Here is a 17,521-nt window from a genome sequence, read left to right as displayed (position 1 = left end):
CATATCACTTTTCTGATCTTAAATTACATATTATGGATTTTTTCCAGCTTCATCTTTAATGATTATTTTAAACGTTTCCTATTTTTTGTCCCAAAACGTGGAAAAAAACGGTACAGTTGATCCAACTTTCATATTTACGAATAAGCCATTGCACTGCACTGATAAAACATTTAAAGCAAAACATATCAGGCAGAGGTTTGTGAACCTGAACTTTTCAAGTTTAGTTTATATGTTTAAGAGATAACTGATAGTGCTTACATTTATTAAACTTTTTTTTTTTAAAGTGTTTCTTGGGTTTGTATGCTTTTTAAATCTTCCATACGATAAGGATGAAGGTGAAAGACTGTTCAGAGGCACAATCCATGTGCTGCCAGGTCTCATTTAACTGACTCCATGCATTATCCTTTACTCATCCTTTAACTCTGATAACAATATTAATGCATAATCCAAAAAATAGAGGCCATAACAAGCAGATTTATTTCATTTTAACACTTTACCACCTTAAATTTGAAGCTTTTTTCAAAGATCCTGTGATACCCTGTCTTCAGAAAACATGAAAGTAAGCAGACCTTCTCTTGCATGTGGACTTGAACAGAAAAATGGAAAACAAAAGCAGTTATTTTTGCAAGGGGTACGGCAAAAGAAGCGAAACTGTACAGATTATAAAAGCAAAAATCACTCACAAACATAACAATTTTGGCTGTTCACATGATTAGGCTGTTGTGATTCTTTTTGATTTTTTTTTTTTGTTGCAGTAAATAAAAAAGCCGCTTAGCTAAAAACAAATAAACAAAAACAAATAAAAAAAACCCCACTTTTACACACACCCTCACAGACAGTTTGCAAAAGAATAAAACTAAATGGTACCATGTCAGTCCATTAAAAAGAAACATTTCATGTTGGATATGCAAAGCCTCTGCCTAAAGCCTGCACACAAACAAACAAACCTGAACAAACTAAATGAAATTATTCAGCTGTGAGTCACAAGCACAGTATCATCAGCATAGAAACACATACTGCTGCTAACTGTAGAGAAAAAACTACATTTGGCCACGATACAAGGGAAAAAAACCTGCTGCTTTCTGGGTTTATATAACTCCTCGTACCCCGAATTCACTGTCCTTTGTTCCTCCATTGAGACCCCTGATTGGTCAGTGGTGTGTACCGTAGAGTAGAGTTGGACGATATAAGATTTTTTCATATCACGATATGTTTTTTTCATTTCAGGCTATAACGATATCTATCACGATATAAGCCAAATAACTATATTTGTAAGATTTAAATGTGCCGTTGCTCACAAGAAAAATGTGAAATAATCAGCAGCTTGTTTTTATTTAAATATTGGCACTTGTGCTGTACGTAACAAGTCACGTGACGTGACGCTGCGGCTGTGATTGGTTCGGCTCTGCGCTACTTAATTTGGATTGGCTGGGTTTATTTTATTTTATTTTATTTTTTTTTTTTAGAGGACAAGAGCAGCGATGTCTATCGCGATAGTTTAATTTTTCTATCGAGAAAAAGTTATATCGCGATACATATCGTTATCGTTCTATCGCCCAGCTCTACCGTAGAGGTTTTCCCATTTTATTCAAACTTAATTTTGTATACTTTAGGATGAAATTCACCCCACATCCACAGTTTCCAGACTTCAGAAAGTGGTCAGAAAAGGTGCCCAAAGCAGCTGCACTTCCAAAAAAGAGCAGAGTACCAAAAAGGACATATTTGGGAATGCCTCATTTTCATGCTCATTCTTCAAAAAAATCCCAAAATCTGAAGCCTTCATTTCTTGTGCGGCACGTTTTTCCTTCAGTCCTTACATGATGAAATTAAAATTTGTGGCACATTGAAGCCAAATACAGAAACAACAAGGTCCGAGGAGTACACCAACGTACATCCCAGGTACAATTAAAAAAATAACTCTGATTTCACACAACTTTCATCTGTAATCACATCGCGCCATTTCACATCTCTCCTCGCAATCTTTTTTGAGATGCCAAGCAGAAGTACGCCATGTAGGTGTAGTAGATATCAACACTTTAGTTTCCACCACTCCGGGTGTACGTTAACACTTTCCTCACCCCTCCAGACGTCCCATAACTCCTCCCCCTTTAGTCCTTCCTTTGGATCCACCGACCAATCCCCTCACCCCTGCCAAATACTTCAGTCATTACATGATTAAACATTCAGTGGAGTCCGTGAGCTCGCCATCCTTTGAGTCCTTGTGTTGAAAACAAAATCCTGTATTTTAGCATCCATAAGCTCCTCCCCCCGAACCCTCCTCGAGGTCTGGCGTCAAAGGTCGGTGACCTTATTCTCTAGGGCGGCAGCGACCTGTTGAAGGCGAAGGGTGAGCTGTTTGTTCTGGGCTGCTGGGTCCTCGTCCAGCGACTGGATTATCTGAAAGAAAAAAAAATTAAAACTGAAGCATATTTACGTCAATATGTGTAAAAGGTTTTATAGTTAATACAAAAAAATCCTCTGAGTAACTATAACCAGACGGAAAATCTTTCTTGTGCCGCCATCTAGTGGCTGTTTTATCCCAGCATTAAAAAAAAAAATGCAACGCTATATTAGAGGCAGATATATTAGATTTACTGGTTTACGCCTAAACTTAAAATTGAAAGCACTCTGTGGTACTCTCTTCGAACAGAAATCGAACAGAAAAAACAATATTTGGCAAATATGAGAGAAAAATCTGTTGCTTTTTAGGCTTATTAAACTTAATGCATCTTGATCACTCACTGAAGTTTTTACCAACACTGGAAAAGTTTGTTATGAAAATAGTCGATATCAGTCCAGTGAAATAATAATCTGGATTTCTGTACAACTTATTTTAAGCTTAAATAACAATGATAACAGCTCTCTTCCCCCTTGTAGCTCATGGATTCAGCACACACAACAGCACAAAGGTAGATAAATTGAAGACAGCAGCTCTCACCACATCGTAGTACTTGCTGGCAAACTGGTACAGTTGATTTAAGGCCACCTGGGTGTTCAGCTTGTCTGTGTGTTGCTACAAAGGAGAGAGTATGAGCACAGTTCAGACAGGTGCTGCATCTACTTTCAAGTCTTAAGAAACATTTTTGAAGCTTTGCACACTTTTGATACTCAGAGGTTAATTAAAATAAAAATAAATGGATCCAAGTCTTAACTGGATGGAGCTGCTCAGGATTCAACCAATGTTGAATGTGTAGTTTAGCAAATAGTTAAAATTGACTTGCTGCATTTTATATTCCATACTGATGCTCTACACCGAAAGCCACTTCATTAGGTACACCTGTTCAACTGCTCATTAAGGCAAGTCTCTAAATCAGCCAATCACATGGGAGTATCTCAGAGCCTGTAGGCATGTGGATGTGGTCAAGATGAACTGCTGAAGTTCAAGCTGATTATCAGAATGAGGAAGGTGATTGAAGTGACTTTGAACATAGCCAGAAGAGTCTGAATATTTCAGAAATTAATGATCTGATAGGACTTTGTCACACAATCATCTCTAGAGTTCACAGAAAAATAGTCAGAAAAAGAGAAAATGTCCAGGAAGCGGCAGTTCTCTGCCCGTTGAGGTCAGAGGAGAATCACCAGAAGCCTTCCAGCTGATAGGAAGACAACAGTGACTCAAACAACCACTCGTTACAACCACAGTGTGCAGAAAAGCATCTCTTAACATGTTAATCCTTAAAGCAGATGGGCTACAGCAGCAGAAGACTACACCGGGTGGTGCCGCTCCTCTTGGTAAAGAACAGGAAGCTGAAGCAGCCGACAAATCTGCAGCGGCTGTGCGATGCCATTGTGTCAATGTAGACGAGTATCTCTGAGGACAGTTTGCAGCACCTTGTCGAATCTGTGCCACAACGAATTAATGCAGATTGAAGGCAAATAGAAGATTCAACCCAGGACTGTCAAGGTATACTGTATAATCTTGTATAATCTTCACCTGTTAGTTACTATAAGTAGTAACTACTTGCACATGCACTGCAGAGGGATGAAACATGCAACAAAGCACAAACAGAGGTGGGTTCATACCCTGGACACCTCAGCGAGGTGCGTGTTCATGTCCTGGTCACTGACTGGAACCATCTGCCTGATGCCCCTGTAGTAACTGTGGAAAGAGAAACAGTCAAAACAAACTATCAGGTGGTTTCTGTGAGTTCAATCACGCAGTGGATCATCAGACGGCTGTCCTGATTAACCATTGAGGGTAATTGAACCCCGTAAAACATCACCTTCAGGATGTTTTACGGGGTTTTTCAAACAGCCTCCAAGCTCAGCAGCCGTGATTTCACCAAATATTAGAAAATCCAAAAGGACTGAAGCAAACATCTGTCAAACCACACCGACAAGAGCCATCAGTACAAAAGAAATGGTTAGTGATGCATGAAAAGACATTTGAGAGCTCACATTTTTACATTCAAACACACTGCCATTTTTTTAAATTTCACTCTGCTGTTCAGCCAAAACACCATTTCATATACACACACGTTTCCTCTCTGAGGATATTTAGAAGTTTAAACTCACTCGTCGACCATCTTCTTGTACGTGGAAATCTCTTTTGCATAGAGTAGCTTGTTGCTGGGAGACTCCTGCAGCCAGAGAGAGAAAATAGATGAGCATGTTTGTATGAACACGACAAAAAAAAAAAAAAAGGTGGTAAATCTGCCTCCTCGTCATCAAAAAGTGTGAAAATGTAGCTTTCAGTTCAAGAAAAACACTCAAATAACAGAAGATTTCCCTCTACCTCTCAAAACGTTCCTGTCACAATGTCAGTGTGCACAGAAAGCAGGTTTTTGTAAATACCAACCAAAAACTACACTGCACTTAAAATGCCACCTCTGGCTGTAAACACAGAAGTCCCGCCCACCCGCAGTTCAAATCTTATGTTAACGAGGGGCAGCCAATCAGAAGAAAGCTAGTTAAAAAGGAAAGTGGCTTTAAAAGTCTAAACAGTCTTTACTGCGATTACAAGACAGAGAGCTGACTTTCACTTCAGCGTCCTCTCTGTTGTTGATTTGACAACCATAAATTGCCTGAAAGAATCTCTGGTTGCTTCAGCAATCACAGAAATCCACCGAGCATAACCAAATATCTACTTTAATACATTTTAAATGACGGCAAAAAGTGGACATCATCTGACTCTCTGGGGCTCTGAGGTTCTTCTCTTGTGTCCAAAACAGAAATTTACTGAGCTGATAAATAAATGGATCGCATATTTGGTTTAAAATAGCAGGAAATTGCTGAAATCAGAGAAATTGCAGCGGGTAGTTGTGGTTGTAATTGAAAAATGGCCCAGATCGCTTCTCTCTCAGAGACATTCACAGGGTTACAAACATGGCGCTCTTTGAACGGACTGATTCTCACTCTGCTCAGCTTGTGCTCCGTCTTGGTGCAGGCGTCCATGAAGGTCTGTGCGATGACGTGCAGCGAAGCATCCACCACCTCCGTCACGTGGACGTCGAAGATGAAGTGAGGGTTCCTCAGGATGTTCACCCAGAACCGCATAGGCAGGCTGAGGACACACAAAGACATCTGCTGCTTAAAGTCACGACTCTGGAATATTTTTCTTATTTGTTGTTGACCTGTTCGTGGCAATCATATTTCATTTCGGTTGTTTTGGATGTCAGTACTGTAATTTTGTTCGTCTTTAGTTTTGGATGTCTATTGCCATTTTGTGTCTCTTTTTAAGAATTTTGTGGTCAGTTTATTTGTCTTTAACCCTCTGATGCATGAATTATGAAAGCCTTGGTCAAGATTTTTTTCTTAAGTGCTTTTATTCTTCTCAGGACATGAAAAAAATGTTCAACTCTTTTTTTCCCAAAAATATGTTTTTTTTATAAAGTTATAAACTTGTCCACTCCAGTGGACTACATGCGCCTGAGCACTTAGCATGAAATACTGTGAATTTACTATAAAAATTAATTACCTTGTGTTCTATTGTAAATATACAAACACTTGTTTGCTTGTATCCTTTGAAAAACATCTCAGCAATTTTTTTGGAACTTTCAACTCATAAGGCCCCAATGTTTAGACGTAAATAACAAAACCAATCAACAGTCCTAGCTGTGAATCCGACACCTGAATATGGCAAACTATCTCCAACAAGAGAAACATTTTTGAGTCTACACAGTTCTATAACGATGCAGGACAGTATTACCAAGCCCTTAGTAGCATGCTGGAAGAAAACACAAACTGACATCTTAGTCTCTGCATCTCCAAACACTTCTGTGTTCATCACACCTAGGCTGTCCGTAGTTCCTATGTCTCTGTTCTGCTCTGGCAGCCACTCTCATCATCACTGGACTTATCACTGAACTCATCATCACTGCACTCATCAATGAAATCATCATCACTGGAGCTGGATGGAATTTCCTGGACTATTCTGTACGCTGCCTTATTCTTTGCTGCATTTGAAGTCTACAAAATATGATAAAATAATTATTATAGTAACTCAAACTACAGCTGATCTGCACAGAAATATATATTTTAAATGAGTAGCTTATAAATGTAACAATTATATGCTTACTTATAACCAAAACAGTCCCAAAAAACAGTGAGACAATTTATGACTTATGTTAAAAAAATATAGTGGGTAATGCATGATGTCCACTACAGTGGACACATGGTTAATCGTAGTTTTCTACATATTAGACATAACAATTTCTTATTCCAAACAGATAATATCCTTCCCTAGATGTTACTGCATATCATCATATTTTTTTTACCTGTTGGGCTCTTTTAGCATAGAAGGATTGACAGGATATGCCAGCAGTGGTCGGCAGGGGTGACAGTTTGTCTGCCATCTTTGATTCAGAGGAAATTTACTTGCAGTTGCACTAACTGAACACTGAATTGACCTCAATGGAGCATGGCAGCAGAGAGCACTCTAGAGGCTAATATGCAGTTCCACCATAGAAACCAATGCATTAAAGAGATATGTACGTTTTAGTAGCTGTCCACTCCAGTGACCACTATGCATCAGAGGGTTAAGTTGGTTTTGACCTGTTCGTAGTCTTATTTGGGTATTTTTGTGTCTCTTTGTGGTCCTTTGGTCCTCTGTTTTCTTGAGTCCTTCTGGATGTGTTTTGGTTACTTTGGTTATTTTGGATTTCATGGAGGTAATTTTACTTTACATTGTTTTGGATCTCTGGAACCAATTCATGTTTCATTTAATACGTTAGTTTCTCTCTGTGTTTATCTTCAAACTTTTGTGTTTAATTTTAGTCATTTTGCATCTTTTTGTGGCCGTTCTTTATCTTTAAAGTGAGCATTTGGTTCCATTTTTGTGGTTTTTGCCACATTAGTATTTTTCTTCTTTTCGAGACCAACTTGCATCTCATTTTTGTTGGGTCATGGTTCTTTGCAGCTCTTTCCGGATCACTTTGTAAGTCCATTCAGCAATAGTTGGTCAAAAAACAAGAATTCTGTTTTTGTGATAAACCAAAAAATAAAATTTGCCAGAGTACGAGCTGAAAATGTGAAGCGATGGATCCGAAAGCTCGGCAGGTGGAGCAATGCTTACTAGGGATGGGTATCGTTTAGGTTTTATCTGATACCAGTACCAAACTGGTACTTTTGAAATGGTGCCGGTGCTTAAACGGTGCTCGAACCGGTGCTCGAACCAGTGCTTAAAGAATGGAGAACACACACTTTGTCCAAAAACTTCTCATGTTTAGCTGTTTTCCACTTTTTCTTTGGTCATTTCAGCCTTTTTGGCCAGGGTGAAGGGAGTATCTGCCATCAAACAAGAAGACAGCCGCATGTAACTACGACAGTGTTTGCTAGTTCACCTTACATGCATTAATGTAATAACGTGGTCAGCTTACTCAATGTAAACTACACATGAACAGCAATTAGCTACTCACGCAGAGAAGAACGGCTGCTGCTGCCATCATCATCCGTCATCATTTCTGCTACACTGGCAGGGCTAGGGGCCAAGACTGTACTCTTTGGGTTCTTGGGGGATGTTGCTAACTCCGGGTCCGATAACAGGCACCACACCCGCAGTAGATGTGCACGGTGTGAGGTCTCGCAGCAAGCTATCAAATACGGCGCATTTCTCGGCTTTTAAAAAAACGCTATGCGTCGCCAGGTGTTGCACAGTATCAGCTTAAAGCACTTGTTGCAGGCTGCTGAGTTTGCATCTTTTGCTGTGAAGTACAGCCAGACTTTGACTTCACTTTGGGAAATTTTAATCTGTAGCTCTGCTCTAAAAGAACGTACGTACCTGGGCCCGCCTACTACGCTTGCAAAGGTAAAATGATTGGCTAGAATTCAAAGTGTATGACATCTCAGGGGGAAAAAAAGCACCGAAATGTGCGCTGCTTTTCGGTCTGGTTACTATAGTTTATGTCAGAACCGGTGCCATTACCGGTACCCATCCCTAATGCTTACTGTAGTAGATGCTCAGTTTCAGACTTCAGGATGTAGCCGACGCTCCATTTCCCTTTACTCCTCCTTCTCTCCTTTCATCCCCCCACCCTCACTGCCTCCCCAGACCACAACCCCCATCAATAATTCACCAGAACTGATAAATATTTCATTTACCAACTTGTTCAGATGTGTGTGTATGTGTGCCTCTGATGATTGACAGGCTTAGCTCAAGGCCAGTTTGAAAACAGAGAAGTTTGGACTTAAAAAAAAAGAGGAAGGGGAAAAAAAAAAAAGCAATCTCCCCATCTCTCTCAGTTTCTCTATCCTTCTCCGTTGTCTCTGCTCCGTCATCGTTTATCTGCCCTGATAACAGCCTGTCAATTAAATCAGGCTTTTATGTGGTCCACGGCCCGGTTTAGAAGTGACGAGGACATAATTACTCCCTCCTTTGACTGATGAAGTATCTCACACACAGACACACACACACACAGAGCAGTGAAGCAACATAATTATTTCTCTTAGCTGGTTTTCTTTGCAGGTTGTATCTCACGCCGGGATTCTCAGCAGCTTTGAAGATGAGCTGAATCAGCTCATCTTCTGAGGCCTTTACTGACAGCATGATCCACATGAAGCCGTTAGAACAGTTTCAGGCCCACAGATCACTCATTCAGACGTTTCTTGTCGCCAGCATTTAAATCTCACAGTACATGATATCATCCTAGACCCAAAACAGCGGTGTCAGACTCAAAATCTGATCAAGTGGGCCAAGTTGACAAACAAACAAACACCTCTCTAAATGTTAACCTTTCTTATGTTACCGTCAAATGAGGGAAAACAGAGGTCGGAGACTGCAGCAAGACCTAATGATGGTCCCTCTGTGCATTGAAGTCGGGAACCAGGTCTGCGACCTCTAAGTTATCGTCTTCAAAGCATCAAAATGGCAATAAACGCAAATACCGATGCAATAACACTGCTTGGCAACCTTATATAGGAATAACACCAGAATACAATCAGCTGGCAACCAGTTGAGTCGAGTTCCCTTTTGCACAGAGCTGTTTCACAGATGAATTTTAGGTTACCTGGATAGCATACTTGGTGTTTTTGGTGAGTCTTTGTACCTGTTGGTCTTCCAGATGTGCAGCGTCTCCTCGTCTACATTGTCGTGTCTCTGCGCCTGCTCGTCCAAGAAATCGAAGAAGTATTTGACGGCCGGAGGGACGACGGAACTCGAGCACAGCACGCTGCGGAAGAAATTATCCACAAACTGCTGCAAAGTGCCCTGTAACACAAAGACACACAGTGTTTTAAATGTATCTATTTAATATAGAAAAAAGGACCCTTCAGATTAAAAACATCTAAAAATTTAAATAAGAGTGTCCTGACAGTGCAATCAACAGAATTGCATCTGCTAATAACAAATACAAGCAGAAAAAACCCACAAATTAAGAAATATGAGAACTTCGTCATGTCTGCGAGTTTCAGCAGCAGAAACTCGCAGACATGACGGAAACATCAGCAGTGAAACTGCACAGCTGTACCTTAACAGACAGAAGCCTCGTCAGGTAGATCTCTGTGATTGCTTTGGTCATCGCTTTGTCCTTCATGCTGCCTCGCTTCGACTTCACCTCGTCAATTTCATCTGGCTGTCTCACCAGGTGGAAAGTGTTATCGTCCTCCAGCAGGGCATTTTCTGCAGGTGAGACAGGACTGCATGAAGTTGATGTGTTTTTTTCACTCATGTGCATTTAAAAGTTGCAGAAAAAGTGTGTGTGTGTGTGTGTGTGTGTGTGTGTGTGTGTGTGTGTGTGTGTGTGCGTGTGTGTGTGGACGTACTCTCTTCATGGCTGTCTTGGTGCTGGTGGAAAGACTGTGTGTGCAAAACTCTGGACAGCACCAACGTGGCGTTGTCTCGAACCTGTAAGACAGGAAATCGGTTAGAAATTGAGGGAAGTGATGATTTTCTGTCTCACTGCAGCGTTCTCAATAAACAAATTTTCCTTAAATGTCAGAAGGGAGAGTGGACTGGACTGGCGTTTTAATTCCTGCTGGTCTTCGTGCAGCACGAGTCTCGAGAGGCTCGCCATTTCTCTACGCTTCCACTTGTTGGTGATTTTGGTGCAGAAGTAAAGAGCTCAGCTCAACACAGAGAAACAGACATGATTAAAAACACCCAGAGAGCGCAGAGGGAACACCGACTTGCTCAGGACCCCAACATTCCTATGGAAGAGGTGAGGGTGTACTTAGTTTTTCACATGACTTTAGTTTACATGTGAAAAAGAAAATCAATAACTGCACTGGTGCTGAACGGCACTAATCTACATTAAAATTGCTGTGCAAAAACATTTTGACCAAAATAAAAACAGACAAGTCCAAGAAGGAAACAACAAAGGTAAATAAAATAGATACATTTAGGATAGATGAGGAAAAGTTAATTGATTGCATGTTCTCTCCTTCCACAGTCCACATGTGCATTAAAGTAACTGGTGATTCTACACTGTGCTGAACGTGAGTGTGAATGGTTGTGTTTCTCTGAGTTAGCCCTGGCGACCTATCCACGATGTAACCTGACTCTCACCCAGTGAAAGCTGAGTTGGGCTCCAGCCCCACCGGATAAGCGCTTAAGAAACAGATGGATAAAACACGATAAAAGGTTAACGTCTGAACTGATTTAGGAGAAGATCCTTTTTCTGTGAGTCTCGTCTGCAGGCGTCCTGCATTGGATGGGCAGTAACACTAATAATATTATTCATCTAATAATATAAAAAAATGTTTTTTTAAATGATGCCACATTAACACTTTTACCCAGGATTACCAAAGCATTCATGACCTCTGAGGAATGTTAATTGATTGGCTGAGGATCTAAATCTCTTTTATGCCCGTTTTGATAGGGAGAACACCGACCCTGTCCTGTCCCCTCTCCCCTCAACCGATCCTGCTCCAGTCCTGAGCACTCATGAGCTGAGGCGTGTGTTCCGGAGCATTAACACCAGGAAGGCGGCCGGGCCAGATGGAGTGCTGAGCTGGGTGCTAAAAGACTGTGCTGCGGACCTGGCGGACGTCTTCACCTCTATATATAACACCTCGTTGTCCTGTTCACTGGTACCATCCTGTTTCAAAGCAGCAACCATCGTTCCCATCCCAAAACAGTCAAATGTCACATGTCTGAACGATTTCAGACCTGTGGCACTCACCCCCATTCCCGCCAAATGCCTGGAGAGACTGGTCATTAAACACATCAGAGCTGCTTTTCCACCATCCCTGGACTCGCACCAGTTTGCATACAGGGAGAACCGGTCAACCGAGGATGCGATCGCCACAGTGCTGCACACATTACTGAAGCACTTGGAACACAGGAACACCTATGCACGGCTCCTCTTTGTAGACTACAGCTCGGCTTTTAATACCATCCGGCCATACAAACTCCATCCCAAACTCCACCAACTGGGACTTAACTCCTCTCTGTGCAACTGGATTGTGGACTTCCTCACTAACCGTAGACAGAGTGTCAGAGTGGGTAAGAACACCTCTTCCACCCTTGTGGTCAACACCGGTGCCCCTCAGGGGTGTGTTCTGAGCCCTCTGCTATACACTCTCTTCACCCATGACTGTATTTCCTCCTGCGCGTCCAATCTCATTGTTAAGTTTGCAGATGACACTACAGTGCTCGGACTTATATCCAACAATGATGAGACAAACTATAGGACAGAGGTGCAACAACTAGAGTCATGGTGCCACGACAATAACTTGGTCTTAAACACCAAAAAGACCAAGGAGATCATTGTAGATTTCCGGAAGAGGGGTCATAACAACCATCTGCCTCTCTTCATTGGCAGTGAGGCGGTGGAGAGGGTGAGCAGTTTTAAATTCTTGGGGGTAACTGTGACCGAGGACCTGTCCTGGGGCAACCATATCACCTCAGTTGTACGGAAGGCCCAACAGCGCCTCTACTACCTGAGGAGACTGCGGAGCGCACACATTCCCAGATCTCTGATGTTGAACTTCTACAACTGTGCCATCAGCAGCGTTCTGACGTATGGATTTCTAGTGTGGTTCCCCAGCTGCACCAAGGCCGATCAGCAAGCACTCCAGCGGGTGGTGAAAGAAGCTGGCAGAATTATTGGAACAAGTCTGCCAGAGATCAGTAATATCTTCCCCACTCGCTGTCTGAGGAGGGTGCACAGTATCCTGCGGGACCAACATCACCCTGCGCGCCACCTTTTCCATCTGCTGCCCTCAGGGAGAAGGTACAGGTCTATACAGGCCAGAACATCCAGACTGGCCAACAGCCTGTATCCACAGGCTGTGAGGCTCCTGAACTCTCTGCCCCCCTCTCACGGACAATAACCATATCCAACTTCTTAATAGCAATGAACTGGTCTGCATTGGTGCATCATATCTTTATTCTCTTCCCCCTCCTGCCCCCCCCCCCCCCCTCTTTCTTAAATAGATAACTATCATATCTGATATCATATCTCACAGTACAATAATATTGAATGGGTTGCATTGTTGTATTTTGTCATGTTTCTCAGGTCTTTGTCTGAATTTCTACGAACATTATTGCTAAGGATTGTCTTATTGCATTGGAGTCACACTGGGTTAAATATGTACACTTGGGTTTTAAGGGGTATTTATTATTTTCTTCTTTTTTTGGGTTGTATGGAAGCCCCAAACGCAATTTCATTGTTCTTGACAATGACAATAAATAAATACTATACTATACTATACTATACTCAGTGCATGTGATGAGTGTAAATCTTCATCTTGATGAGTAAAGACTTCAGTTCAGGGATTTCTGGGACAGTTTTCTCTTATTTGACGGCCTCATGAGACAAACAGGTAATTCTTGAGTGATGTTGGACTTTTTAAACCGCTCCACTGCATGTAGGACAGTTTCAGTCCACGGAGATGCATTTAACCTTGTTTGTACAGGATCACAGCAGCAGCGGTGGGAGGTGTGGCATCGCTGTGCTTGCTTGCAATTGACCTCATCTTTAACAAACAGCAGTTTAACCATCAGGAAATGACAGGAAGTGTTTGGTAATAAGACACTCAGCAGGATGAAGGAAAAGGGGAAACGACACAGGGCAGAAATAGGCATGTGCAGCAGGTGGAACTCACGTTGTAATGAGCCAGTGTGTTGAGTCTCTTCCAGCGTCCTTCCTTCTGGGATGTGAGGTCGAGGTCAGAAAGGATCTGACCCGTGGAGCCGGGACGCCACTCTGCAGGGACAAGCAGAAGGAAATTAACATGTAATTTAGCACAAAAGTGATGGTGTGCCAACCTGATCCATGTGTGTGAATCATTGTAGGTACAGTGGGATATGCTCCTACCATCACTCCTCTCAACACTTATTGTGTTCAATAGGTTGCCCAGTATTGGATATTTCTGATACGGGATGGGATAGGTCCAAAGTACCTGGGCTTAAATCTACACCTTGCGGATGATTCAGATGGTTTCTTACACACAGCTAAGAAAAAGGAAGTTATGCCCATAAAAATCTTGATTGGATGATCCATCAGTCAGACTGATCGACAAACCAAAGTGACCACAGGGCAGCCTGGCCGTGATAGATTCCCATGTTAGCAACATAAGACTAAATACTCCACAGAGAAAGAGGCAGACTGATGCCAGTTTATCTTGTTACCTTGGAAATGGTCACTTTGAAAATGGCTTTGGTCTCACAATCAGTTGTCGTCTTCAAAGCAACGTTGGCGCACCAAGATGGCGATAAAGTGGTATCAAGACTGAGGCAGCCTGCTAACAGTCTGCTATGGGTTTGTGAATGAATGCACTCAAATCGGCAATTACATGCAGTTCATTTGTGATAATAGAGTTATTTATTGTGATAAACAATCGTGGCTCAAGAGTTGGGAGTTCGCCTTGTAATCGGAAGGTTGCCGGTTCGAGCCCCGGCTTGGACAGTCTCGGTCGTTGTGTCCTTGGGCAAGACACTTCACCCGTTGCCTACTGGTGGTGGTCAGAGGGCCCGGTGGCGCCAGTGTCCGGCAGCCTCGCCTCTGTCAGTGCGCCCCAGGGTGGCTGTGGCTACAATGTAGCTTGCCATCACCAGTGTGTGAATGTGTGCGTGAATGGGTGGATGACTGGATATGTAAAGCGCTTTGGGGTCCTTAAGGACTAGTAAAGCGCTATATAAATACAGGCCATTTATTTTTACCATAAACTGGCACTTTTAACTAAAACGTTCAGAGTCAAATTATTCTACAAATAGTCACGGTGACGAAGAATGGCCATCCAACTACAAAATGACACAGGCAACCAGTCCAGTTCCCTTTTGCAAAGAGACGTGTCCCAGACGAGTTGTGCTCATAGACCGATTCAGATAGTTTGCAACATGTCGGCAACCTGGATGGGTGAGGGTGAGGCACACTTAACCGCCAATCACCAGAATTACTTGTAATCGCTCGCTAACAGCAAAAAATTAAAAAAACAGCAACAAAAACACCCAAAACTTTAATCAACAGAAAGTAGAAGGCCCAAACACTAATGTACTAAGAACTAATGAAATCAAAGACCCGCTGAGTCGGTACAATCTTAATTCAGACATTTTTGTAAACATATTCAGGTTGCCTGTCAGCAGCAAACAAGCAATAAACAACAGAGTCCACAACCGACCCATTTGGCTCCCAAATGACCTTTTGAAAAGCCCACAGCGTCATCAATTACCTGACAGCAAAACAATCAATAAAAGCAGAATGCAGCGCCCATCAGGCCGACCCAATCTAGCACCAGCTTAGGAACAAGTCAGCGATAGTTAACATGTGGTTAGGCGACTTTTGCCATCTTTGAAAAGTTTGTGGATGAAAAACTCTGGCAGGTACTCACATTCAGAAAAGCACTTAGCAGGAGATCAAATGATTATCATCAGTCTGTCATCACACCTCTATAGCAGCAGCAACCTACTAAAGTCCGGGGAGAAGAAAATGGATTCTGTTTTGAATCTTGTGAGATTCCAGCTGTTTGCCGGATAAAAACTCTGCTGCAGTGGATGGAAATGCAGCCGTAGAAAGGACACATGCTGCTGAATATTACATCTTAAAACTTCCTGTTTGAAGTGGTGAATTATTCCTGTACTTTCATACCCAGCAATAACTGTTTGAAAGTTTACACGGCACACACTAGAATGGCTGTTATATGTGATTCAGCTGCAGTGGGAATTCTCTGTGGGATTAATTAAATTCTCTGTCTCAGGATGCTACGGGGTATTTAAGGTCAACCCTGAAATCCAGCTAACCCTTATTCACAGCACGTCTCACTTCCCTTATAGAAGCCTTGTAGTCTTTTAGTGGCCTGACAGACCTGTTTAAACATCACTGCAGCTTCATGCTTAATCTTTACAATCAAGTTAAAACATCTGGGTGTGTGGTATCTGGAGGGAGGGACTATTAAAGGGAAAGAAACACTTTTTTCCAAAACCTACATCTGTGTGAGGCTAATCTGATGTAGAGGATGACCTGTTTTCTCCTTGCAGTACTTAAACTGTCAGTGAAATGCAAACGTGAATCATTAACTGGCGATGAGTCGTTCACATTCTTTACAGAATTCTTTTATTTCTGCCACATTAGAGGGTTTTCCAGCATGAACGGCCTGCTGGACTAACATAGATTAGACCCTTTAAATTTTATTTATTTTTTAACCATTCAGAGATGCTCTTGCTGGTATGTTTCAGATCATAGCTCAGCAGGCCACAAACTGATGGCCAGAGATTCTCCTTCAGGATTTTCTGGTAGAGAGCAGGATTCATGTTTCCATCAACTACGGCAAGTCGTCCTGAAGCAGTGAAGAAGCCCCAGACCATCACACTACCACCACCATGTTTAGCTGCTGGTATGATGTTCTTTTTATGAAATGCTGTATTAGGTTTAATCCAACTCAAATTTCATAAAGAAAGTTCAGCTTTTGTCTCGCCAATCCACAAAGTTTTTCCCCCCAAACTTTTGGGGATCATCCAGATGTTTTTTGGTAAATATGAGACGAGCCTTTCTGTTCTTTTTGGTCAGCAGTGCTTTTCTCCTTGAACTCTCCCATTGTTGCCATTTTGCACAGTTTCTTTCTTATTGTTGAATCCTGAACTCTGACCTTAACTGAGAGGCCTGCAGTTCTTTAGATGTTGTTCTGGGTTCATTTGTGACTTCTTGGATGAGTCATGGATGAGCTCTTGGAGTAATTTTGGTCGGCCAGTCACTCCCGGGACTTTTCTTCATTTGTGGATAATGGTGCCGTGGATAGACTTTCCCATCAGTTTCTTAACATTGTGGCATGATCATGTCACTTTTTGTTATGTTTTAGTCTACTTCACCTTGTAAAACAGGTTCTAGTTTAGTGATTACTGGATTCACTCATAGTAATCTGATCTGTAGACTGACAGCTGTTCGAGGTGTGCAGCTCAGGAAAGGACACACGTGAGGAAAACAGGACTTATTTAGGTGACATTATAGTTTTAAGGTCTATCTAAAGGTCAAAAAAGCTAAATATTCTTTATATACTCCACCCCCACCACCACAAATATTGTTGTAACCCGGGAGTTTAAGATGCTGAACGCTGGGTGTAATAATCAATAATTTGTATTTTTCCTAGCTGCTTAATGATTGTTTTTGTTTCTTACCCAGTGCAACGCTCTCCACCTTTGGTCTCTGAGAATACGGCAGATTTCTGTACACCTGATCGATGATCTTCTCTTTCACCTGCAGAGCACAAAATTACAAATTCACCTGCCATAATGTCAACTCAAAACACAGACAATGATATCTCATTCACATTTATTAGCTGCAGAATATCGACAGACAGAAGTTTTGCAACTACCTCAAACTATTCTAGACATTCGATCAGTTTTAAGGACAAAGTGCAGGGTGGCAGGGAAAGATACGGCAAAGCTTCTCTTCGTTTTTAAACTCAGCCAGAGATCAAACAGTCCTGACGACAACGACCAAAAAAAAATTTAACTCTGAAAATAGAAGAAGATTCTCACCTGGGAGATTGTGTCACAGTTCAACACCTTCACCGGAGTCACATCTGGTCCCTCCCCATGCACCAACACCTGCAAAGTCTGACAGCACAAACACACCGGGAAGATGCAAGAAGGTAAAAGTGGAGCCACAGTGAAGGCTTGTTTTCATTATGCAACCAACGACCCAAAGCA

At 42.0% G+C, this 17,521-nt stretch overlaps 1 protein-coding gene across 1 annotated transcript in view; it reads right to left on the bottom strand.

Annotated features, from left to right (window-relative positions):
- Positions 1-454: 454 nt before the first annotated feature.
- Positions 455-17,521, bottom strand: part of plxnb2a.1 (plexin b2a, tandem duplicate 1) — a 231,712-nt gene continuing 214,645 nt past the window's right edge. The window contains exons 33-43 of the mRNA XM_085436803.1: positions 17,351-17,428; positions 16,988-17,066; positions 13,483-13,583; positions 10,198-10,279; positions 9,903-10,054; positions 9,483-9,643; positions 5,356-5,503; positions 4,516-4,580; positions 4,024-4,099; positions 2,939-3,013; positions 455-2,397 (exon numbers count right to left, since the gene is read on the bottom strand). Of these exons, the coding sequence (XP_085292929.1) occupies positions 2,293-2,397; positions 2,939-3,013; positions 4,024-4,099; positions 4,516-4,580; positions 5,356-5,503; positions 9,483-9,643; positions 9,903-10,054; positions 10,198-10,279; positions 13,483-13,583; positions 16,988-17,066; positions 17,351-17,428 (1,122 nt within the window). The 3' untranslated portion in view covers positions 455-2,292. The remainder of the gene's footprint in view (positions 2,398-2,938; positions 3,014-4,023; positions 4,100-4,515; positions 4,581-5,355; positions 5,504-9,482; positions 9,644-9,902; positions 10,055-10,197; positions 10,280-13,482; positions 13,584-16,987; positions 17,067-17,350; positions 17,429-17,521) is intronic.

The sequence above is a fragment of the Copadichromis virginalis genome, linkage group LG17, assembly GCF_057382275.1.
Source record: "Copadichromis virginalis isolate Kocher_CV1m ecotype Utaka linkage group LG17, C_Virginalis_male_GT1.1, whole genome shotgun sequence".
In the NCBI taxonomy this organism is placed as follows: domain Eukaryota; kingdom Metazoa; phylum Chordata; class Actinopteri; order Cichliformes; family Cichlidae; genus Copadichromis; species Copadichromis virginalis.
Note: the sequence above shows the minus strand (reverse complement) of the source record. Positions and strands in the feature narration are given on the sequence as shown.